We start from the raw sequence: 26,596 nt of genomic DNA on the forward strand, positions 1-26,596 counted from the left end.
CAGTGAACAGTGGAGGCAAACAGTTAACTGGTTCTAAGGTAAAAATAAAAAAAGTTACCAGCCAACTGGACAGAATGTCTGTAAATAAGAATATATCAGAGAGACTCACATGGGGTTACTGAAAACATCTGAAGAAACGTTTCCGACCCGAATCTCTGCCCTGTTTATCCTGTCGCTGTAGTCGGGTAGTATTCTGTTAGTGATGGCCACTCTGTTCACGGTGTACACGTTCTGCAGATCCAGCTTCCACCATGGGTTTATTCTATACAGTGAATGCGTGATGGTGTAGGGATTCCTATCCAGAGCATTTTGGGCAGTCCAGTTGTAATTTACCGACGACTGGCTGGCTATGCCCCATCCTCCTGCATCCACTGGAATATGTTCAAGGGGAAAAAAACAGTGTGTTTTGTGAAAAGTGCTATACAAATAAAACTGTGGATGAGAGTATGACCTGAGGACTGATGGGACGTAGTTCTGCCCCACTTCACAAACTATGAGTGGAAGGAGAATTTTGAATAACACAAGTAATTTATGACATTTTATTTAACAACTGCAGCTCGATCTGCGCGTTATTACGACATTTCTACGTCATTGCATGTGCGCAGTCCTTTCCAGTTTTGATTTTCAATCCAATCAAGTGTTTACATGTTCTCTTGATCGGATTAGAAAATAAATAAATCACCCCTTTCAATCTGATTGAAATGTTATTCGGATTGAGCTCAATCAGATCGATTAAAGTGTTTACATGAAGGCTTTTCAGTCTAATTGAGCTGTCAATCTGATTACTAATGGATTATTTGGTTGCATGTAAACGTAGCCACTGAAGAAAATGAGAAACACAAGAACTACAACAGGGGCCCATTTCAGAAAGGAGGTTAAGTGAAAACTCTGAGTATGTTAACCCTGAAATGAGGGAAACTCTGGGTTTTCTGTTTCAGAATGGGAGGAATGTCAAACCTGAGAAAGCAGGGTAAGTCAAGCCTGTTTCTGAAAGAGAGGTAACTTATACTGTGAACCTAACCTGGTCAGGAGCTGGTTTTCTCTGGTAAAACTTAATTCATTCATTCATTCATTCATTCATTCATTCATTCATTCATTCATTCATTCATTCATTCATTCATTCATTCATTCATTTATTCATTCATTCATGCTGCACAAATGCTTTACATACTGACTATTTTCTCTTACCCTATTGGCAGATAATTTGCTAAATAAGAAAAATGCACTTAAATTAGCTTTTTTTTTAAATGTCGCCCAGAAAACAAGACTAAATATTTATGTATTTCCCTTACGTAGAAAATGCACATTGATTTAAGAATCTTTAGATATTTTGTCTGGAAATTACAAGTCAAAAGAAAAGCGTTTTTGGCAGTGCAGGTACATTCATTCAGTGCAAATATTTTCATCATGAGAACACTGTCAAAGTGACAAAAATGGCATCCTGTAGATGAGGAGGCTGCAATACTTTTTAGGGAGTTACAATCATGTCAGGATAATTTTTTTTTGCTTGCTATATCCACATGCATATTTATTTGAGTAGTACCATGTTTTAATGATAGTTTTCTATATAATATCAGTTACAGTATACAGAATATGTTTGTGTTGTTTCCTGGGCACAAACCCGTGAGAGCATCAAAGAGGAGTTTCACAGGATTGCAGGTCAGTGGTGTAGAAATCAGGTTAAAACATTCACTTGATAACATCTTGTTGCAATCTCTGGAAGTAACCTAATTAGAATTTCCTTTAGGATTTCCAATGTGGTGGATGCATTGATAGGCATATTCCTATCATCGCACCTTCCGAAAATGAAACCGATTACTATATGGAATTGAAGAATACCAGATGGAAGGGTAGTCTGAAATATATGCCATACACCACAGGTGTTAAATAAACACATTATTTACAATTTATTTGGTCAACTTTACAAAAACAAAATCAGTTCTTTTTTCCTGTTGGATTTTAATATTCTTCCTCCATCTCTTCTTCTGTCAGTGGTGCTGGTGCAGGTCCTCCCATCATGTTGCGAGCCTCTGCATTCTTGCTGTTGGCCTGAGTAGAAGTCAAATGTTAATTTCATTACCCTAATTCAGAAATGTTCCAGGTTGGATTAGAGAACATTATGTGAAGAGAACATTAGATTATGTGGGAAAAGCTGCCACACATTGAAATAGACACTGAATTATATTTATTTAATGTCAAATGTTTATAACGTCATGAAACTTACACCCATAAACCATTTATGCTAAAAGCTTTACCTGATTGAATTATGTTTTTATACTTAATTTTTAGCTGTTACCACATGATTTGTTCTTCTTTTTTTTTTGCCTGTGGGATACCATGAAATTCAGTAACTTGCCATTCTGCCAGTTTTCACCTCAGATATTTTAACAATTATTAATAATTAAACTTACTTTTGACCCGGAAGTATGCAGACATCTATTTGTTGGGTGCTGTTGCCATGGAGAATCATAATTTCGGAGCTCCATTGATCGTGGCTTTTCATAGTCATGGTGTACGCGCTTAACTCAGAGTCAGTCTACTCAGAGTTGATTGAACGAACACAATTCAGCTGTTCTGAAACCCAAAACTCAGAGTTTCCCCATCTCAGCAGGGCGGTAACCACCATAGACATTGAGGGACACAAGTCCCCCCCAATATTTGAAATTCTTGCACTGCTCTTACACTGCTCTACACTGTATCTTGTTGTTAGGATGACAAAAAGGTTTAAAAGTTACATTTTAGTCTGGTTTGCCTCAGTGGTCTAACATCGCCCGTCAATGTCGAAATGACTGAGATGGCCAATCAAATCAAAGTAGGCGGTAGTCAAGTAGTCAACTAATAATATATTTGACGCAAATTAATGCAAATATTGTTTGCAAATAGTCCCAAAAGGATTATTTCCCAACTAGAATTAGACCTTTATAAAAAAAAAAAAAATGCCCCCCCCCCAATGTTCAAGACATGGTTACGGCCTTGCATCTCAGGGTAAGTCAACTCAGAGTTCAAGTTTAAACTCAGAGTTGGTTGACCCTCCTTATTGAAACAGGTCCCAGTTGTCATGTAAACCTAAAAACATAGGAGAGCTGGATCTAGTGATGTGACATTTGTGTTGTTAACGGAGAAATCATGTGACCAATGAAAAACGAGGCCTCGTTTTGTGTGGAATATGTCATCGCTTCGGTCTGAGTGTCGCTTCGGGTTCAAAACTCGCGCCACCTTGTGGTTGTTGTGGCGTTTCAGAGAAGTGTCAGGAGTAGTGTTAGAGAGTTGTCTCATTGGCTATATATTATTGCATTATACTATTATACTACAGTATACTTCATCATTACTATTAGGTTAGATAGTTTTTCTCTAATAAAGTTTTCCTCTATTATTAGGTGTCCTTTGGCATCTGCTGGAAAGCATGGTTGATCACAGTATAAATAAATAATTAATGAACAGTGTGTCTGACAGTTGTCTTTGTGCAAGTAAAGTCAGACAGAGAAAGATACATATTTTATTTTATACCCAAGCAATAGACAAATGTCAGCTCAGGTCATTGGCTCAGGATTAATGGATTTTCTTTGCACAGTAGCTAGGTGTCACTAGTGAGCAATGATGAATGAAGCTTCGGATAATGAACCTTTTGGTGAAGTAATGGGCTGCAAGGTCTCAGTGGTTCAGGAAGCCTCATTTTGCCACCACTAGCTGGATCCAAATGCAGTGAGTTTAATGATAAAATAAACAGAACAAAACCACAGAGATCCAAGGAACAGAATGAGTAGAATCAAACGTATGTCTGTGTAGTACAAGACTCAACAAGGAACACTGGGGTTTAAATACACAAGGGGTAATGGGCAAACAAGACACACCCAAGACACACAATAAACAAGAAAAACTACAAAGGACTACAAAACATGGCGTAAAACAGGAAGTAACACATGTCCACACAAGATCAGAGGGAAAAAATACCAGAAGCATGACAACAGTCTTCCAGTCACAGCCTTTGATGATGATAAAATAAGACATTTAATCTCTCAAGATCTCAGCAGAGTAGGATTAAACTCCACAAACAGATTTACTTATTACTAACTAGTTAAGAATTAGCGAAAATTAACAGAAGTTTATATGTTGATGTTCTATTGAAAAGAATAGTTTGTCAGTGTTTGCATTAGTTGGTCAGTTTGACTCTTGATCTTTTAATGCTAGTTTTCGTCTGGACTGTGTTTGTAATGACAAGAACAGCCAGAGAAAATGTGACAAGACAATGTTTTAGTTGTTTATCTCCTCTTGTGCTCTTTTTCTCGTTGACTTGAATGAAAGGAATTGAAAATTTGAATTGAAATAAAATAAGGATTTCAGGAATGCTTATTTTATTCTCTCAAACGGGCATCTATCACACTTTGTAAAAGAAATAATAAATCCTAAATAGCCCATATAGTCACAAAACTGCTGCTTTGTTCAGTATAGATGTAAAATGTATTAGTCCAATTAATTTGTTCAGTTTAACTCGTTACATTTTTTAACGCCGTTAACGCAGCATTCGTTTCCCCCGTCATTCTTTGGCTAGAATTACAATATATGATCATGCTCTTATTCAAGTTAATGCTTTTAAAGTTTTTTTAACTTTAATGCTAGGTTTTATTAATTAATCGCTATTAATTCTAGAAATACTTGTGTGATTAATTAGTTAATATTTTTTTATCGATTTACAGCACTAAAATGTATACCTTGAACCATTTCTAAAGATTTAATTATTCTGTACCTACTTTATTTTCACCTTAAAATCCGTTGGTATTTAAATTTCCTTTGCATTGGGATTTTTAAGTTTGAGTTTTCATTATGTGTCTGAAATTGTGGAGCCCTAAAAATGTTACACAGCGGCACAAACAAACTAACAAAAGATGTAATGAAATCTCACCTTCTTTTTCATCTGCCTCGATTTCAACTGAGAAAAACCCTTAAAATGAGAAACACAGAATGATGGGCACTATAAGTAAACTTAAAATTAAGTAAAATCAAGTCACCTTCATTTTTACAGCACTTTATATACAATACTGATTGTTTCAAAGCAGCTTCACAGTAATAAACAGGAACATGACAGAATCAATGATGCAAATGTCACCAAATATGAGACAAACTCAAATTCTGCTGTAAATTTTATTTTGTCTCATATTTGGTGATGGAATGGTGATGGGATGAAATATCATATGACAATGCTTTTGGGTTCTCTTGCAAAAGTTTGGGGTTTTGGGATTTTTTCCATCACCGTATAAGTAAAGTATATTATTTTGTAGGGCTTCCTTCGATTAAAGATTTTTCTAGTTGACTGGTAGTTGTTCATTTAAGCCATTAGTCATCTAATCGCTTTTTTATATCTAAGCCATAAATCATAATAATGAGCCTTTAATGGTCTATAATACATCAGGGCTCAAACACACACAAGCTTGCAATAGCACACCGGCAAACGTAGTGATTATAAGTGTGTCATGAAAAAACAGAAGGAGACCGTCTAAACATTTGAACAATTTATTGATAATGTTTTCTGTGTTTTTGGCTGATTAAGTTGACGACACCGACTCATCATCTCCGCAGTGGACGCGCCTATATGCATGTTTCAGGATTACATAATCTGACAACATTTAATTTCCACTTGAATTGGTTCGTTTAAAAGCACATTTCAAGCTTTCTATAGATATATTTTTCATGTCTGCAAGTTCACTGAGACCGAGACGGCAGAAAGCGCATCCTGTGTGTTTTCTTTATTTTACAAAAGCACAACGTTTTGTTGTTATTGTGAGTTTACAGAAATAAAAGTAGACCCTTTACAGTTCGCATCACTCTTATCTGTGACACAAAATAATGGAGTATTTTAAGTTAAATAAAGTGATCGCACCAGCGCACTCTACGCACGAACACTTGGATATGAGCCTAATAAAAGTGCATATTTATCTTGGTTAACATTAGAGCTTTTTTCCCCCGCGACTAATAAAAAGACCAAGCCTCTTCTACTCGACTATTAGGAGGCAGCCCTAGTATTTTGTTAGATTTACAAAAAATTGTTAATTGGGTAATATTCAATGTTCTCTAGAATGATGTATTGTATATTATTGTTCTTCTGTTAGTGATCTACATTCTGTTTCCAGCCTCATCTTTCAGAAATACCCAAGATATTAGAAAAGATGTTTCACTTACCCAGTAAAAGCAACAGACTCATGAAGAAAACCCTCATGGTCACTTCTCGATTCTTTCTGCTTGTGTTTGAGCACTGAATGAAAGATGTTCCTCTGAGAGAGTGAGAGAGAGAGAGATGATGCAAAATATCAGCTTTACATACCAGTGCGACTTCAGTCAGTCGAGTCACATGATCATATTTTTATATCTCTCTCTTCTCGTTGACTGGAGCTGGAACTTTTTTTAGTTGGATTTTCCTTAGTTGTCAGTTATAATCATCAAAATTAAAAGAAATAAACATTTGAAATATATCAGTCTGTGTGTTATGAATGAATTTAATATACAAGTTTCACTTTTTGAATGGAATTAGTGAAATAAATCAACTTTTTGATGACATTCTAATTATATGACCAGCACCTGTATATTTATCAGAATCAGAATCAGAAAGAGCTTTATTGCCAAGTGTGCTTGCACACACAAGGAATTTTTCTTGGTGCTGAAGCTTCCAGTGCACATATACAATACAAACACAACAAGAACATAGTAATACAAATTCTAAGAAAAAAAAAAAATTCAATACTTTTTCAACATTAATTTTGGGTGCAAAATTTTGGTTGATTAAATTCCGTTATCATTGACACATTAACACTGATTTAACGTTGTTTCGATGGTGGTTTTCTATCTGGGTTGCGTCGAGTGTATGATAAGCCCCTTTATGATTATTTAGTTATTGTTTAACTGCCAGTCCAGTTTAAGAAAATCATATACATTTAAATGGACTGCATTTTTTTTTTTTTTACATTTACATCTAACAGAGCAAGACATTTTACTTATGAACTCATTTGTTTGAAGTTCTACTGAATTATGGATTGTACTGTACATTATTTTGTCTCACAGATCCAAAGAGACAGATCGTGAAACTGGAGGTGAAATCAAGTGAAAATCTGAACGATCCGGAAGTGATGAACAAGATTTTATCAGAGGTGAGTCTCGCTCTTCTTACCACTGTAATTCCACAGCAGAAATATTTATTTATTTATTCTTTATTTGATAGGGACAATGGACAATACAAAATTACCCCAGAATTAGCTAATCCTTCATAATCCATTCATCCTTCATATCCTTCATAAATCTGTTTGTGTTCTTCAGATGAAGCAGATGTGAGAGTGACAGGTCTGTATTCATTAATCCAGTGATTTTGTTTGTTTGGGGGATGGGAATGATAGTGGAGCGTTTGAAGCAGCAAGGAACTTCACACTGCTCCAATGATCTGTTGAAGATCTGCGTGAAGACTGGGGCCAGTTGGTCAGCGCAGGCTTTCAGATGAGCAGATGAGATGCCGTCTGGGCCTGAAGCTTTCCTAGTCTTCTGTTTTTTGAAGACTGTTACGTCCTCCACAGGTAGGTGGTGCGTGTCAAAGTCACATCCACATGGATGGAGGACCCAAGGTTTCCCAGCAGAACATTTCCCAAAGCATCACACTGCCTCCGCCGGCTTGCCTTCTTCCCACAGTGCATCCTGGTGCCATGTGTTCCCCAGGTAAGCCACGCACACACACCCGGCCATCCACGTGATGTAAAAGAAAAGCTCCAGTAGCTCGTCTGTTTGATCGACCACACGGGCCAGCCTTCGCTCCCCACGTGCATCAATGAGCCTTGGCCGCCCATGACCCTGTGGCCGGTTCACCACTGGTCCTTCATGACCCTGTGGCCGGTTCTCCACTGGTCCTTCATGACCCTGTGGCTGGTTCTCCACTGGTCCTTCATGACCCTGTGGCCGGTTCTCCACTGGTCCTTCATGACCCTGTGGCCGGTTCTCCACTGGTCCTTCATGACCCTGTGGCCGGTTCTCCACTGGTCCTTCATGACCCTGTGGCCGGTTCTCCACTGTTCCTTCATGACCCTGTGGCCGGTTCTCCACTGTTCCTTCATGACCCTGTGGCCGGTTCTCCACTGTTCCTTCATGACCCTGTGGCCGGTTCTCCACTGGTCCTTCATGACCCTGTGGCCGGTTCTCCACTGTTCCTTCATGACCCTGTGGCCGGTTCTCCACTGTTCCTTCCTTGGAGCACTTTTGATAGAGACTGACCACTGCAGACCGGGAACACCCCACAAGAGCTGCAGTTTTGGAGATGCTCTGACCCAGTCGTCTAGCCGTCACAATCTGGCCCTTGTCAAACTCGCTCAAATCCTTAAGCTTGCCCATTATTCCTGCTTCTAACACATCAACTCTCTAACTCACATCAAAGGACAAAATGTTCACTTGCTGCCTACTATATCCCATCCACTAACAGGTGCCGTGTGGAAGAGATAATCAGTGTTTTTCACTTCACCTGGTCATAATGTTATGCCTGATCGGCGTAAGTGTTTTGGGTGCTGCTCTGTCCATTTCAATATACATTACTTTTTCTTCTTATTTCCTGTGGTTTTATTTTATTTGTATGCACATGTTATGGATTCATCTTAATGTGCTTGGCCAACATGGACCATTGCCAAAGTAACTTTATTTAAGCTTTACTTACATCATACATTTTGAAATGTAGTTTCATGTTGGTAAATTTTAGATTTAACAGCTTCTGCTTGAAAATCTTTGATTTTATCTAGCACATTAGAAATTGTTGCACCAATTAGATTAAAAAAGGTTAGAGAGAAAACTAAAGCACCATGGTACAACAGTGCTACTCACGTTATCAAGAGAGAAACTCGTAACTTAGAGCGTAAATGGAAACAAACAAATTTAGAGGTCTTTAGAATCGCCTGGAAAGATAGTATGTCACGTTATAAAAAGGCCCTAAAAGCAGCCAGGGCTGAGCATCTCCGCAAAATAATAGAAAATAATCAAAATAACCCAAGGTTTTTATTTAACACCGTGGCTAGACTAACAAATAAACAAACATCGCCTGAGCAAAATATTCCGTTACAGTTTAGTAGTAATGATTTTATGAATTTCTTCACTGAGAAAATAGAAAGCATCAGAAACAAAATTGTAAATGTACAATCTTTAATGATGTCTTATGATTCAACCGCAACTATCGCCCGTCAAGAACTACTACACCGCTTTACAACTATAGGACAGGAAGAGCTAAATAAACTTATCATTGCATCTAAACCAACAACATGTTTATTAGATCCAATACCCACTAAACTACTGAAAGAGTTGTTACCTGTAGTGGAAGAGCCTCTTCTCAATATTATTAACTCGTCTTTATCTTTAGGTCATGTTCCAAGAATATTCAAGTTGGCAGTCATAAAACCTCTCATTAAGAAGCCACAATTAGATCATAATAACCTAGCAAATTACAGACCAATTTCAAATCTTCCATTTATGTCTAAAATACCAGAAAAAGTTGTGTCCGCTCAATTGTGCGCTTTCTTGCAAGAAAATGATATCTATGAAAAATTTCAATCAGGATTCAGGCCGCATCATAGCACAGAAACCGCGCTCGTTAAAATCACAAATTATTTACTTCTAGCTTCTGACCAAGGCTGTATCTCAATACTAGTTCTACTCGATCTTAGTGCTGCGTTTGATACTATAGATCATAAACTACTCTTAGATCGACTTCAAAATTATACTGGTGTTCAGGGACAGGCATTAAACTGGTTTAGATCGTACTTATCAGACCGCTACCATTTTGTCTGTCTAAATGGGGAAAAATCAAAGATGACGTCAGTAGACTATGGGGTGCCGCAAGGATCCGTGTTAGGCCCTCTGCTATTCTCAATATATATGCTGCCACTTAGTAATATTATAAGAAAACATGGAATTAATTTCCACTGTTATGCTGATGACACTCAATTATATATTTCATCACGACCGGATGAAAACGTTAAATTATCTAAACTGACAGCGTGTGTTGAAGATATTAAATACTGGATGACGTGTAATTTTCTGCTATTAAATTCAGATAAAACGGAGGTGTTACTTATTGGTCCAAAAAACTGCCCACAAAACCTCTCGCAATACAATTTTACCTTGGAAGGATGTCCTGTCACTTTATCCACTACAGTAAAAGACCTGGGTGTTATATTAGACCGCAACCTGACATTCGAAAATCATATTTCATATGTTACAAGAACGGCATTTTTCCATCTTCGAAACATTGCTAAGCTACGTAACATGCTATCTATTTCTGATGCAGAAAAGTTAGTTCATGCATTCATGACCTCGAGATTAGATTACTGTAATGCTTTATTAGCTGGTTGTCCTGCATCCTCAATAAACAAACTACAGTTAGTCCAAAACGCGGCTGCTAGAGTTCTTACTAGGTCAAGAAAATATGATCATATAACACCAATTTTATCATCTCTACACTGGTTACCTGTGAAGTTCCGTATCAATTACAAAGTATTGCTACTGACCTATAAAGCCCTAAATGGTTTAGCTCCAGTGTATCTAACGGATCTTCTATCGCCCTACAATCCATCGCGCTCTTTAAGATCACTAAACTCGAGGCTTCTGGTCATTCCTAGGATATCTAAGTCCACTAAAGGAAGGAGGGCTTTTTCACATTTAGCTCCTAAACTCTGGAATAGTCTTCCTGATATTGTTCGAGGTTCAGACTCGCTGTCCCAGTTTAAAACTAGATTAAAGACGCATCTCTTTAGCCAAGCATTCACATTATAATTATCTTTTTATACTACAGTTAAATCGGATCAAAAGCATTAATATAATATTCTGAACAGCAGCTACGCTAATCATTTCCCATCTGCTTTTCTGTTGTTATCTCGGGACACTAGTCCCGAGGTAAATAGTTCGTCAGCTCCAGTTTGTATCCAGCCTCTCTCATGGAGACTTCGGATGCCCCAACACCTGTGAAGAGACGACTCGACGCCTGTGAAGAGACGACTCAACGCCAGCGTTGTTATGGCCTAAATTAATACACGATTGATTAACTTTTTCGAACATTATTCTTTAACATTGTCTTTCTAACATTTTTACTGTACATCTATGAAATGCACTTTCTGTAAAGCTGCTTTGAAACAATGTGTATTGTGAAAAGCGCTATACAAATAAATTTGAATTGAATTGAAAATCTGTTATTTAAAATGGATTAGACTCACATATGATAAAGAACGAACTCAACAGGCTGATCAGATGGACACTTGGCATGTTTAAAAGCAAGTTTCGACAATATGCATGGCGAGTTCCCTTGGAAGTCATTTGCTTAGAAAGCTAAGATTTTAAGCCACATGTAAATGTTTCCCAAATTTCTCTGTGCCGGCGTCTTTGGGTTTGGTGTGTAGCGACGCCAGCAATAAGACCAACATTGTGAGTTTTAAGCGATTTGTCTTTTCAAGATCCACCTACATTAACCTGGCAAGACTCTTATTTATGTCTGACTATAATGTTCATTTTTGTGCCCCATAGACTTGGTTTTCATTTGAGTAGAAATACAACAAATCATTTGAATAGGCAGAGAACTCTTTTGCCTACAGTATATGTAAATAATGTTTGTCACCTTTTCTTTGGAAAGAAGCTAAGAAAATTACTTGAGATGTTGACATGAAGATGGACAGTGAAGTGTTAGAATTCGGACCACAAATTATTTTTAGTTGGTAAATTTTTGTCACTTAGCTTTTATCAAACTTCATGTGTGATTTTAGTTTTCAAAACCCTCCTTATGAAAACATTAGAGAGTTGGCAAGAAATCACAGACTGTGGTGTCAGCATAATTTCCCTTATGGAAAGACAAAATCTAATGCTTCATCATCCCTCTAAAGTAAAATATTTATTTTAGGGCACAACTTGTTGACAACACAATACAATGATTAATAATTTATATAAATATATGGTCTAGTTTTATTCATGGTTTTTGAGCATGATGGCAGGTCACACACTTATACAAAGTGTCAAAATTAGCAGCGAAATACCATAGAAGTTGATTGAACACACAACTTTTATCAACAATATGGGACGTGTCTCTCTATTTCTGTTAAGACTATTTTATTTTATTTAAGACTAGTTTACTACCCTAACTGTTTGCATTTAGCACTGTTCTTTCCTGCTGCCGTCATTGACCCATTTTTGGTTTGTAGTTAAGAACCACTGATATAGAAATTTCATTGTTTACTTGAACATGTAAATCGTTTTATTACGCATAATTCTTCTAAAAAATATAAAAGTGACTTCATTTAAAACTCAATGTTTTGAGGCAGCAGTGCACTTTCATTACAAAATAAATTAAAGACGTTTAAACAATTCTCTTAGCTATTGCTAGACATTTCAGCCACTTGGTGACATCACACATAACGCCATTACATTAACAGACTGATTACACAAACTCTCATCAGCCTTTTTAAGTATCAGTACATTTGCAGAATACAAACACAAAAAAAAAAACACCAGGGGTCTCATTTATAAAGGGTGCGTACGCACAAAACGGGACTGGAAACGTACGTATGCCAGTTCCCACGCAAAGGTTGTGATCTATAAAAAAACAAACTTGACGGGAGAATGTGCGCACCTTTAAGCAAACTTTGAGCCGTGCGTACGCACATTCTGGAGACAAAGGGAATTGGCGACACAGATGGTGAGGTCGTGAACTGAAGTTAGATTGTGAGAAGAACGATTATAAGAATTAATGACATTTAATTTTCACTCCATTTCATACGTTATATCCACATTATCATGAAGATTAAATCCAACAGTGTTATTTGTGCCTATTGTTTTAGGCTGTATAGATCTAGTAAAATCCAAAACGTAATTCAAAATGTATTTTTTTTTAAATGCGTACAAACTCTTTTACTAGAGTGAGAAAAGTTATGAAGTAAGAACAATTTAAAACTGTTTTCATATTGATATACACATTTTCATTAATTTTCCAGTTTCATTAATGGCGATATGCACTGAAATTACCACTGCATGAAAAGTGGGATTTTCGACCCCGTAAACGCCTGTAGACTCCCGGAAATCGCCCTAATTTTCGGCAGTTTTCGACAATTTAGAGGCAGCGAACGGCGCGTTCGTCTGTGCCACAAATTGTCGTAAACGAACCATGACGTAGGTGGAGCGCCCCCCGCGGAGGTGCAACGCATCTAATTAGCATATGAATAGCAGCGAAACCAGAGAGTCAACGGCCTGACTTGAATTTACTCACTCAGTATTGGCTGAAGCCACTACTTTTAAACAAGAAAAATCCCTCGTGACTGGTTGGCAGATCACTGCAAACCAATCATTATTGGTCCCCCTGGCTCATTATAAATGTTAACCCCAATAATAATAATAATAAATATATAATTTATGTTGTAATAATTTATGTTTTATATTAATGTTATTGTGCTATGAACTACACTATTCATACCATCAAGGAATATATGGGAAAATTTGCCTGGACCATGCCGTTTATTCAAAGAAAGAGCTTCATTTATAAACACACAGCTGTTTATTCAAAGAAAGAGCTTTATTGTTAAACACACAACTATGTAAAGTGCAGCAGTAATGTCTCTTATGTTGTCCTCCAAAAACGTCAAAAAGAAGTGCCCAACACATTCGTATATGGTGAGTTGCCCTGTATTTCGGTATCGCCTCTAATCTGGATTGCAAAGTGGCACAGAGTTCGTCGAGCTCCAGGCTTCGAGAGGGCGGTGGCCGCACAATCCATCCAGACACCCCGTCAACAAAGCCGTCTTCCTCATCAGATATGAGTGCAATGGTCGCGGACTTCCAAATGTCCACCTCATCCAGCACACTTTGTCTCGCTTCCAGCAACTGTAATACAATACATAAAGACAATAAGCAAAAAAAATACTGAAAAATACTGAAAAATACCTGAAAAATACTCACATTGACAAAAAAACGGATCTAATATAATAAATCTTACCCTTTTTCTTCTTGATCGACTCCGAGCTAAACTTCGCAGTTTCCGCTCCGGCGTGTCGATTCATAATACGTCTTACAGGCAGCTGGAAAACAATTACATGAGACTGGTATTAATAAAAACAGTCACGGTAAAATTAAACAAGGAATGAGAAAAACATTAGAAGTTATACTTACACACAATTTCGTCGTGATCAGCGGTTAAATCTGGACTCGCAGAAATCGCTCCAAGCAGATAAGAGCTCACGGCTTCGTTAAGAGGCGAGGATAGTCTGTGAAAACAAAATGTGCAGTTTTAAGCTCGGATCTATTAAAGGGTTAGTTCACCCAAAAATGAAAATTCTGTCATTAATTACTCACCCTCATGTCGTTCGACACCCGTAGGACCTCCGTTCATATTCGGAACACAAATGAAGATATTTTTGTTGAAAGCTGACGGCTGAGAAAGGCTTCAGACAGGCCTCCATTGGCATTCGGTACATTGACACTTCCAAGATCCATGAAAGGCACTTAAAACGTCGTTACAAAGTCTATCTCACCACAGTGGCTCTACAATAACTTTACAATGCGACGACAATAGTTTTTGTGCGCAAAAAAAAATCAAAATAACACCTTTAACCAACTTGTTCTCGACTTCCGTGTGTGCCTCCACGACGCATGCGCGAGAATATGACGCAGATGACGCTCTGGAGCTCCTTGGTGGTCTGAAAGATTTAGCGATTTTAGCGAAGTGACTTGTGTCTTTCTTCACAGTCTGAGGTATTGCTTAACCAACAGATAAAAGATTATAGTAATAAACTCCCTAGTTCAGTACATAAGTTAATGGGCTGAGTCCCGGATCAGTGCCCTGACTACTGAACTAGGAGACGCACCCCAAGACAGAGATGGATGAAGTGTCCTGGTTGATGGCAGATACTCCAGCAGGGGTAGCAGGCAAACGTAAGTAATCATTTCTCATAGAAAGATGTAAGAGTGAACTACACTCTTAAAAACAAGGGTTCTTTACTGGCAATGAAGCTCCATAAAGAACCTTTAACATCCATGGAACCTTTTCAATGCGCAAAAAGGTTCTTTATAGTGAAAAAAGTTCCTTTAGCGAAAAAGAAAATGGTTCTTTTAAGAACTGATCATTGAAAGGTTCTTTGGTGAACGTAAAATGGTCCCATGGTATCGCAGTGGAAGCCGTTTTTACACGAGATAACTAATTCTCATTAAATTGCTCTTTTTGACAATTTGAAGAATTTTGTTTGTGTAATGATTAAAAAGCAGTCTATTGAACTTAAAGGTCCCGTTCTTCGTGTTTTTTTGAAGCTTTGATTGTGTTTACAGTGTGCAATATAACATGTGTTCATGTTTCGCGTGTAAAAAAACACAGTATTTTTCACACAATTTACTTATCTGTGTACCGCTGTTTCCACTGTCCTAAAAACGGCTGGTGATTTCCTTGTGCTATGAAGTCCCTCCTTCAGAAACACGTAACGAGTTCTGATTGTGCAAGCGGTTCCTGTGCTGTGATTCGACCACAGCTTAGCGCACGTGAAAGCGGTTCCTGTGTTGTAATTTGACAGCAGTTTAGCGCACGTTGGAAAGGTCACGCCTCTTAACGGAGCGATGTATGCGTTCAATAATCTCTACAGCGTCCCTGGGAAAGCCAAACAAAGGTGATTTGACTCCTGGATGAAAATAACAGCGTCTCTCGATGACATGGCCATAAACACACTCAACGCAACAGTTCCTTTTCTCCACGCGACCGTCCGCTTCTCCACGTGGGACAGCAACAAGACCGCGCCCCCTTTTTCGCGTTTCTTTGTGGGCGGAGGTTAGTCTGTTCTACTGCTCTACTGACGTAATTAAAGAAGGAAGTACCAGGATGTAGTCCAAGCCAGCCGTTCGCTGTAGGCTTTGAAAGGGAACTTCTGTTAAATAAAATATCTCGCTTGGCATTGAACTTTGAGCTTTATAATTTTACAGGTATTATTTATGCTCTAACAGCAACATTACACACTAACTAAAGTTTGAACAATGGAATCGTGAAGAAGGGGACCTTTAAAATTATAATCAAGACTAAAGATAGCATAAAGCAATTCAAATGGCTACAATCACAGTTTTTCATGATGGGCATTCTCTTAAAACTAGAGGAAAATAACCTACCCTAAAAAAGCAATTATATTTATTGTATATTTACAATGAGATGCACATGCACAAGACACAAATCTTAAACAGTGACGATTAACACATTATTTACATGCATTACATTACATATGTGGCCGTGTGAGTGTGTACACTATTGAAGAGACTAAAACACAGCAACACATCAAGTAGAGATTCTTTATTTCTGTCATCATATTTTCAACCTCAAGTTGTTCCAAACATGTATGAATTTCTTTCTTCTGCTGAACACAAAAGAATGTCATATTTGAAACGACATGTGGGTGAATAAACGATTGAAAAATTCACTTCTTGGTGAACTATCCCTTCAAGATAAATGGTAAAGTCAACTTTCAACTTTATTTATCTAGAGCTTTTTACAATGCAGATTGTTTCAAAGCAGCTTCACAGTGTTAAACAGGAAAATAATGTAATAGAATTTGATTCGGCTGTACAGCCGCTCTGGAGAAAATGGTGATGCCATCCAGCTCAGTTCAATTATCATACCGTGACAATGTGGGCAGATCAGTCATTTAGTTTAAATAATTAGTTTAGTTTACTAATTAGATTCATTTGGATATTTAGTTGAAAAGTGTGCCCCCTAAAATCACTGTTCATTTATCAAAGGAGAAAGAAGAATCTTTTTCTTTCCCCTCAAAATCACAACATGATTTATAACAAAAAGTGCACTACACATGTGCAAGGGTGCCCTCTAGAGGTGGGTAGGTACGACCACAGGCCATTTTTGCCCTGGTTTTATATACAACAAATTATACACACATCCTGTTCTTTGTTTTTTACGATGATGAATATCCTTTAAAAAAAAAAGCTGCATATGGGTTTTAGGAAATATGCACTTATTATGGCTTTATTCACAAAACAACAAAATAAAAGTTCTGTGTGAAGGGAAAGAATAGTTGAATGTAGAATTCTAAAGCAGAGCTGAATTTTGTGATTCAGGCCCATTTATACTGTCCTTTTTAATTTAGCTCCTGCAATATATTTATGAAATCCATCCCATCCCTCTGAATCATGGCCCGGGTTCCAGAAACCCACAAAATAGAACTGGAGTCCTATTCAATTATTCCCAGCTGCGGTATTCAGCGGTGACAGGCGGCCTGCTTTGAACACTCAAATTATTTCAAAGTAAACGCACTGGGCCCCTGGACCGCACACCCAGCTAAGGGCATCCGGGGGGGCGCCTGGAGGCAGGGTCCGGGACAGGCAGTGGCTCGCCTCGCAGTGGACGCTTTCTCAAAATGAATGTAAGGTTCTAGTTCTGGCTCTAGATCCTGGATTGCAAGGTTCTAGATCAGTTCCAAGTATGTCTTTTTGCAGTACACAATTCTCCTCACTTTGGAACAGTTTAACCTTTCAAGAGAGCCTGTCTGCCAATGAGTGCAAGAGGCCTGTGTGAGAGATTTAAACAAAGCAGACAAAAACATTTCCCCTGCGTTCTAGACTCGTCCTCCGGATATGTCGTTCGGGGGCTCCAGTACTACCAGCACACAGAGTTTGGGGCCCATAGGACCCCCGGGGGCCGAACAGGGGCCTTTGACACGTGCAACTTATACCATTCATTTTACATGCGTTTCGTGGACAGTGTCTCGTCACGGGCCCCGGGACGGTGTCCAGAGTTGCGTGTCCCTTTGACCTTTTTTCATGTTAATTGGCCTAATTGGACACCAACAGCCTATGTTGAGCGGCAGAAAAAACAAGGGTCAAAAGGTCACAGCGACTCCAAATTTGACACCGTGGTAGTCCAGGGGCCCCTGGTTCTAGATCAGTGGTTTTCAAACCTGTCCTGGAGGCACCCCAGCCCTCCAGGACAGGTTTGAAAGCCACTGTTCTAGATCCTGGATGGCAGGGTTCTAGATCGGTTCCAAGTATGTTTTTTGGATCGGATGAATTCTCTGAAACTTTTTATTTGATTTTAGAAAACATTTTCACATATGGTGAAGTCCCGCCTTTAACTTATTCGACAGGGTTCCTGTAGGCTGTCTGTGGACGATTCATTAATGGGTCATATTTCATAATTAAAGTAGTTTTATTTGGTACAATCTACTGTACACCAAACAGGGGACAGAATACAACACAATGATGTACATTACAGCTATTAATTATGCATCAGTAGCTTTAAAATGATATGCCCACGGACAGCCTACAGAGGTCCCATCAAATCTCTATGTTAAGTAATAAAGTAATTTAAGTAATAAAACATTCATAATTACGAATTATTACCTATTAATGCATTGACCACGGGCAGCCTACAGAGGTCCCAACAAATAAGTTACAGGTGATTGCTTCCAGTGATTTTGCAGGAAGTGCCCACCTGTAACTTATTCGACAATGTCCCTGTAGGCCAGGGGTGTCCAATCCTGATCCTGGAGGGCCACTGTCCTGCAAAGTTTTGCTCCAACCCCAATTAAACACACCTGAACCAGCTAATCAAGTTCTTATTAGGCATACTAGAAACTTCCAGACAGGTGTTGAGGCAAGTAAGCGCTAAACTCTGCAGGAAAGTGGCCCTCCAGGACCGAGTTTGGACACCCCTGCTGTAGGCTGTCAGTGGACATGCCATTTTAAGGTTATTGATACCCCCTTGACAAGTAAGCACCTGTGAAGTTTCAATTGAATAAGTTGCACATGGGCGGTGGAAAATACAAGGGTCAAAAGGTTGCAGCGACTCCAAATTTGACACCGTGATAGTCCAGGGGCCACTGGTTCTAGATCAAACCTGTCCTGGAGGCACCCCAGGCCTGCAAATTTTGTGTGTCTTCCTCATTTATCACACCTGATTCAACTCATCAGCTCGTTAGTAGAGACTGCAAGAACTAAATTGGGTGTGTCTGATAAAAGGGAGACATACAAAATGTGCAGGGCTGGTATGCCTCCAGGACAGGTTTGAAAGCCACTGTTCTAGATCCTGGATTGCAGGGTTCTAGATCGGTTCCAAGTATGTTGAAACTTTTCGTTTGATTTTAGAAAACATTATTACATATGATGAAGTCCCGCCTGTAACTTGTAAATTATGCATCATTAAAATGCCTTAAAATGACATGCCCACGGACGGCCTACAGAGGTCCCATCAAATCTCTTTGTTAAGTAATAAAGTAATTTAAGTAATAAAACATTCATAATTACGAATTATGACCTATTAATGCATTGACCACGGGCAGCCTACAGAGGTCCCGACAAATAAGTTACAGATGATCGCTTCCTTTGATTTTGCAGGAAGTGCCCACCTGTAACTTATTCGACAATGTACCTTTAGGCTGTCAGTGGACATGTCATTTTAAGGTTATTGATGCATAGTTATGAGCTGTAAAGTACCCCAACATGCTCCATTGTCTTTCCTGTGCACTGTACTCTGTTTTAAGTAATAAAACATTTATAATTATGGATTATGACCTATTAATGCATTGACCATGGACAACCTACAGAGGTCTCGTCAAATAAGTTACAGGTGGGACCCAACTGTGGTGAAGTGTTACAGGGAAGTTTTACAGTTGATTTATCAATCCAATGTTCTTTAGCAGTCACCCAGCACCCCGCCCCGAAGTGCTGTTACCTGTGGTGAACTGCACTAGCCCCACCATTTCTGGCGTTAATGACTTGGAGGGAACCAGCTACTAGATGGTTCGATTAGTCTTTTCGGCCCTATACCCAGGTCAGACAACCAATTTGCACATCAGGACTGCTACGGGCCTCCACCAGAATTTCCTCTGGCTTTGCCCTGCCCAGGCATAGTTTACCATCTTTCGAAGACCATCGCATATGCTCTTGCTCCACCTCCCTGATGGTGCGGGAGAGATGGGCCAGTGGTGTGCCCCCCTCCGGGAAGGGGGAATCCCACCTGGACCAGCGCATGCTGGCCTTCACCTTCATTGAAGCGTGGGCGCTCGAGGACACCCTTTGCTCGCGCATGTGTTAGACTCCTTGGTCCATGGACAGGTTGGGTGTGTGGCCGACCTCGCCGCGGACCTCGAGCACCTGTGTATGAGAGCTGTCCCCGCCCTGGCGATGCAGCACGGTCAGAGGCGGACTGGGAACAGCAAGGAACCCTGTCCCTCCCCTGCCACCTGCGGGGGACGTCACGAGAAGAGAAGGCACGGAGGCAGGAGAGTGCTGTAAAGCTTGGGGCCGGAGCCCCGAGCCACCTTCGCCCCCGGACCCTTCCTAGCCAAACTGGAGCCGGTCACTGCGCACCACCGTGGAGGAAGTGCGCCCCGGTCAGGGGTCCCCCGATCAAGGGATTCTTGCTGACACCTGCCGGGCCGACCCGCCTGCTGGGTTGAATCCTCTGGGCGGACCGTGCAGACCCCACCCGTTTACCTCTTAACAGTTTCACGCCCTATTAAACTCTCTCTTCAAAGTTCTTTTCAACTTTACCTCACGGTACTTGTCTGCTATTGATCTTGTGCTGGTATTTAGACTTAGATGGAGTTTACCACCCGCATTCCCAAGCAACCCGACTCCGAGAAGAACCGTACCCCGGCGGGGCGGGGGCCTTTACCGGCCTCACACTGTCCACGGGCTAAGACTCCATCTGAAGGACTTGAACCCCCGGCCTACACCTGGAGAGAGCGGTCTTCTGTACGCCACAATTCCCTCACCCCGGCTGGGGGACGGGGATTCTGCGCTCGGCTCTTCCCTCTTAAATCTCTCAGTGGGTCTCTCTCTCTCCAGTGGATTCTCTCTGTGAAACTTTGGACTTATCTGCTGTCAGCGTGTCTCGCCTTTAGACTGGAGCTGGCATCTTCATCTTCTCTCGGTACTGTGTATCCTGTGAACAATTGTCTCTTTTTCTATGTTGCTCATCGGTAGGGTTGGGTATCGTTTGGGTTTTTTTCGATTCCGGTGCCAAACCGATACTTTTAAAATGGTTCCGGTGCCTAAACGGTGCCTGAACCGATACTTTTTTTTTTTTTTTAAATGGCCACAAAACGAGGTGGATAACATTTAAATGGCTTTTTATTTATTTATTTAAATTGAACCATTTATTAAAAGTTTAATGTATACTTAAATGTATGAATATAAATAAATACAAAACACAATTGACTTATTTACAAATTATAATTGACTTATTTACAAATTCACAGTAAAACCTAATAGCCACCTAACCCAACTACAACAAGCCTAATATAACTCTAAATAACAGTTACAGTAATAACAGCAGTTAGCCTAGTCTGTATTCTCGGTCTGCTACTAACCAGCTTCGAGCTTCAGCTTTATTTTGAAATATGATCATTTTCTCTGGCTAAATATTTTAGAACGCATCGCCTTAATGTTTCCATGACGACGCGTCATGTTTCTCACATGACACACAGCAGCCGCGATAGCGCTGACAGCTCAGCTGTATCGGGTTTATTTCGTTTTTTCTTTTTATTCAAAATATTCACAAACTTCTTAACTGTGTCACGAACTATCTGATGTTCAAATGTGTGAGCAGTGTTGGGCACGTTACTTTAAAAAAGTAATTAGTTATAGTTACTAGTTACTTCTTACAAATAGTAACTGAGTTAGTAACTGAGTTACATCATTATAAAAGTAACTAATTACCAGGGAAAGTAACTAATGTGTTACTTTTTTTTTTCTTCAAATGTTCAAATATGTCAAATAACTTGGATGCCCCCAATATTAAATATGTTAAATGAATGAATTGGACACTAAATAGAATAAATTATTATTATAAAACATTGCACATTAATGTACACTATTGTAATGTTGCTGTGGGACAATGTGAGAGACACCTATCAAATTCAATATATTATTGTATATATTATCAGTAGACCTACTATAGTGTAAATATAGTGTAAATAGTATCAGTACTTCTTTACTACTCCTCTGGTAGTGGAGCTCACGTTATCACCTGGGTTTTTAGCCACTAATGTTGTGGCTGTGATGACGTGAGGCTTCATTAGATTAGAAATAGAATTACTTGCCACCGACGTGGATAGACTCTTTCTTCCTGGGCATAAGCTGCACGTTACATAAACATATCTTACCTTTCACCTCAACGAGGGAAAAGTAGCGTTTATACTTTCAATTTGCGAAAGCTACCTTTTTTGAAGTCGTTGGACTGTGCATATGCGTGTGCGTCATAGGTGTGTGTGTGAACTCAACCTATCAACTTCAACCTTGTCTCCCACCCACCAATCATCATCAGTTATGTGTACCACCCAACCCAACCCCCAACACGCATGGCTGGCGCGCACACACACACACACACACACACTCACGGTCCGACTGACAGAGAGCCTGTTCGGATGAAAACCGCTTCAGTGAGCTCAATTATAGTAACGCCGCATTGTTTCCCTCAGTAACGCTAACGGCGTTGTAACGGAAGAAACAGTAATTCGTTTGATTACTCGTTACTGAAAAAAGTAATTCCGTTAGTAACGGCGTTTATCTATAACGCCGTTATTCCCAACACTGTGTGTGAGTCAATGTGTGTTAGTTGATCGCAATGGGTGGCGCCATGTTAGTTTGCGCCTCAGAATCGGATCTGTCGGATTTACAACACTTGAGTTCATTCTCGTCTTACAAAATACATGAAAGTAAGTGACCAGTGAACTGGAAGAAGAATAGAGTAAACGATATAGCTACTATATAATGTGCATGTATCTGATGTGAATAAAACATGTAACGTTAGTCAAATTATAACCGCCTGAAAGGATTGTCATTGCCGCTTTCATAGACATCAGTGTGTGTTTTTTGCTAGTAGCCTACTTATGAGCATTTAAATGTCTGAAACCTGGAATAAACATGATGTCGTTGAAAACACTGAATAGTTGTCATGAGTTGTGCTGTGACCAGCGCTGAGCGTCTGTCTCTGGCTCAGCCAAAGCACCCGAAAGCACGTTTGAATTTTGGCACCGAAATGAGGAACCGAAATCTGCGTTCTGATTCGGTCCGGTACATACCGGTTATATAAGTACCGGTGCCATATTGGAACCGGATCTCGGTACCCAACCCTACTCATCGGTGTGTCTTGCCTTTAGACTGGAGCCGGTTGAACGTTCATTGTGTTCCAGAGAACACCGCATATCCGAGTTTTCTACCGCTGATCTGTGAACCGTGGAGGACTGTACCGTGTGACTGTTTACCCTGAGAAGCGGATGGGAATTACTTCTGAGCTCTCTGCTGTCTGTTCTCATCTATTAATAAACTTGTTTAACTTGCATCAGATTCCTCAGTCTCGTCCCTCACAGGTGGTCATTTGAATTGATAAAAATCCCCACAAAGAAACAGGATATGATGATGAAGACATTTATTAGATTTCTTTGGGACAGTTTAATTTTATGAATACATCAAATTTGTCTGGATAATACACCAGACTGACACCCCTTAAATCATCACAAGACTCAAGCTGGACTTCAGTTTGAGCTTCACAAAGGTTGGCTTTAAACAAGGACCTGAAAGACACACACATGATGTTACTCTCTATTGTTTAGATCAGTGGTTCTGATGGGTCATAGACAGCAGGAGAAAATAAAGATAAATGCAACTAATCATATAATCATGCATTTTTAAGATTCAAAAATATATGATTGAATATTAAGCTTTTGGCATCAAAGGCTGTGCGTCTATTATATCTACAGTATTCTGGTTAAAATTCACCTGTCACTTAAGCTTAAACAGATGCAACTTGGACAGATCCCCAAAAAACACATCAACAAAACTACACAAAGTAAAACAAAATATGACCCAGACACCATTAAATACAGGTTCACTAGCAGTGAGGACGAATATGGTTTAGTGTCGACTACATGTGTTTTATTGACTGCTGAGAGCATGTATAATCAATAAAGAAATCAATAATAAATGGACATATTTCAACATATTTGGATCAGCCCTTCTCCATAGACCTCCACCTCACACAGAGTGAGAATCCTCAAATCTCCAGGAATGATCAGGTTCACATATCGACCCTCCATACCTTTACAAGCGTAGGTGGACGAACCACCAGCTGGAATACTAGAAATCACAGCACATCTACAGAGAGACAGAGAAAACTTCATTTAGACTTTATTCTTTCTGCACTTGTGTTTTCAGCCTTGAGGAATCAGGGATTTCTATGGATATTAAGCCAATGAAAGAGGGTCTCACTTGGGATTGTTGTTGCCATTATTATCCAAGGAGTTTCCGATGCGAATCTCTGCTCCGTTTATTCGTTCCGGACAGCAGTCTAGTCTGTTAGTGACGACCACTTTACTAACTCTGTAAGTATCACGCAGATCCAGCCTCCACCATGGGTTAGTCTGAATATTAGTTGACGAGCATGCTGACGATGGTTGTGTGAAACCTGGATTGAAATCAATGGCTTGTTCAGCGATCCAGCTGTCATTGGTTGATGACTGTGTGACGATTCCTCCTGCTGCCAAATTACCTGTAAAATGACAGTATCAAGATATATTCGTGACCCGGGCTGGCATAATAAGTAAATGAGCAAATTTTCAATAATTAGTTATTCTCTATTGAAGAGCCTGTAAAATTATGTATGATTTGTTGGAATCAGACAAAAAATTCATGAGCTACACCAGTTTGAAGTCAATAGAGTCAGCAAAGTCAATTTTGAGAAAAATAGAGGTAAAGTTTTCTAAAGTTTCCAAAACAAAATCAACAGCAACCATACCTTAAAATCCCTGGTAATAACACCTAATTTGTCTCACACCAAGTCAAAACCAATCGTCTATAGGAACAATATATATTCAACTTTTTCCCCACGATAGTACATTCTTTGATTAACATTAATGAAACAGACAACCTATATATTAAGACCTACTGTACCGCACGGGTCTAATATAATGATACACATCAGATGCTTTTCCCTGACAGTTAACCAAACGTTCACTTAAGACATAACAGATAATGTGTGCGTGAATACTCGACAAGACAGATATTTTGAAATACTGTAATTCTGTGTATATGGGGATCAGGCACTGTCTAAGAGGCATCTTTGTGCGCACGCTTCAGATGTGTCAGTCAGCGCGAGTAAGATTGTTTTGTTTACTTCAGCATCTGATTGGGTTTCCAGGCGAGACCCCATGACGTCAGTCCGACGTAACTTTGAACGTGACTGACTGAATGGGAACATGGTGTCGGCCACACATCTGTTTTATTGACTGCTGAGAGTAGTATAATCAGTAAAGAAATCAATAATAAATGGACATATTTCAACCAGGGGCACAGGAAGTGGGGGTGGTGCCCCTGGTTTCAAAGGATTGCAAATGCAATGCAAATTTTTGTTCATTTACATTTATTCATTTTTAGAATTTAGTTATTTATTTGTAATAAACATTTTAAGTGGCCCATTAAAAAGTATTATTTATATGTTGAATTATGTTCTTAAAACATACATGAGATCATATTGTGACCGTTGCTGTGTGTGTGTAGAAAGAGCGGTAATATTTCCTCCAGTGGAGAGAGAGCGCCTTTCTGATTCCGTTCATTTCTAAAGCTCATTCCGCTGAGCGCCACGCGCTCAACCCTGAACTCCCTTTGTGAAATGCTGGATCAAATATAGGCCCATCTGAAATAAACAGAGGTGAGTAGAGTAGCCAAATCTGTACTCAAGTAAAAGTACAAGTACTTACGGAAATATTTACTCAAGTAAAAGTAAAAGTTACGTCGGCTTCACACCGCACACCCAAACAGTGCGTTGGCAGGGCAGAAGTAGTGCGTATGGAGAGCGGGAGCCGCACACGCCCGTTGTGCATTCACACACTGGCAGCGTTTGACTCGCGCAGCTGAACCGTGGCGTGTGTATTGCAAATACAGACGAATATCGTCCATTATGTCACATTTTCCGGTGTTCTCCTCCGACCCCTGTCTGTCTCATGCTTTGATTAATGATGGGCAGCATATATCTGCTGCAAATGCGACCGTGTCTGTCCCAAACACACATGCATATAACATGTTGTAGTTCACATGATAAATGTAACATTAAAGGTAAGATATACTTCTAGTTTTAATCATTTAAACAGGCTTTTGAAGTTTGGGCATAAACTCCTGACAGTGATGTGTTTTCGTGTATTTTATAAAAAAAAAATTCACAGCGCTGGATGTCATATGGTGATTGTGAAACACACGGAACACTTCACTACATGATTTCATGGTAAAATTAGTTATTTTTCATGTTAATCAGGTCAATTTTGATCAGAACAATGCACTGTGGCTTTAATTCAGCCTGAGCAGCACGGCAAAAATAGACTTGGCGCTGAAACGATCGCGGCACTGCTGCTTTTGCTCTGCTCCTGCTACGCGCTGCCGCCTCTGCGTGGTGTAAATGCACTAATCTGTTAACATGGGCGGCGAAAAAAATATGTGCTGCTTACGCCCTGCTAACGCGTGGAGTGTGAAACCGGCCTAATAATCGTAATAGTTACTTGAGTAAGAGTAAGAAAGTATTCTATGAAAAAACTACTCAAGTAGCTACTTTTGATCTGATTGATAAGAAGCGAAAACCCTGAAT

At 39.6% G+C, this 26,596-nt stretch overlaps 2 protein-coding genes across 2 annotated transcripts in view; both read right to left on the reverse strand.

The window, feature by feature from the left end:
• Window positions 1-6,270, reverse strand: part of LOC307122873 (uncharacterized protein) — a 41,769-nt gene extending 35,499 nt beyond the window's left edge. The window contains exons 1-3 of the mRNA XM_079811166.1: window positions 6,175-6,270; window positions 4,901-4,939; window positions 110-371 (exon numbers count right to left, since the gene is read on the reverse strand). Coding sequence (XP_079667292.1) covers window positions 110-371; window positions 4,901-4,939; window positions 6,175-6,211 — 338 coding nt within the window. The 5' untranslated portion in view covers window positions 6,212-6,270. The remainder of the gene's footprint in view (window positions 1-109; window positions 372-4,900; window positions 4,940-6,174) is intronic.
• A 17,106-nt stretch (window positions 6,271-23,376) lies between these two features.
• The window catches only part of LOC307118700 (uncharacterized protein), a gene marked incomplete at its 5' end in the record, with an annotated part of 30,370 nt that continues 27,150 nt past the window's right edge, over window positions 23,377-26,596 (reverse strand). Inside the window, 2 exons of the mRNA XM_079804422.1 lie at window positions 23,377-24,117; window positions 24,232-24,511. Coding sequence (XP_079660548.1) covers window positions 23,958-24,117; window positions 24,232-24,511 — 440 coding nt within the window. The 3' untranslated portion in view covers window positions 23,377-23,957. The remainder of the gene's footprint in view (window positions 24,118-24,231; window positions 24,512-26,596) is intronic.

The sequence above is a fragment of the Gobio gobio genome (assembly GCF_949357685.1).
Source record: "Gobio gobio genome assembly, chromosome: 2".
Lineage (NCBI taxonomy): Eukaryota > Metazoa > Chordata > Actinopteri > Cypriniformes > Gobionidae > Gobio > Gobio gobio.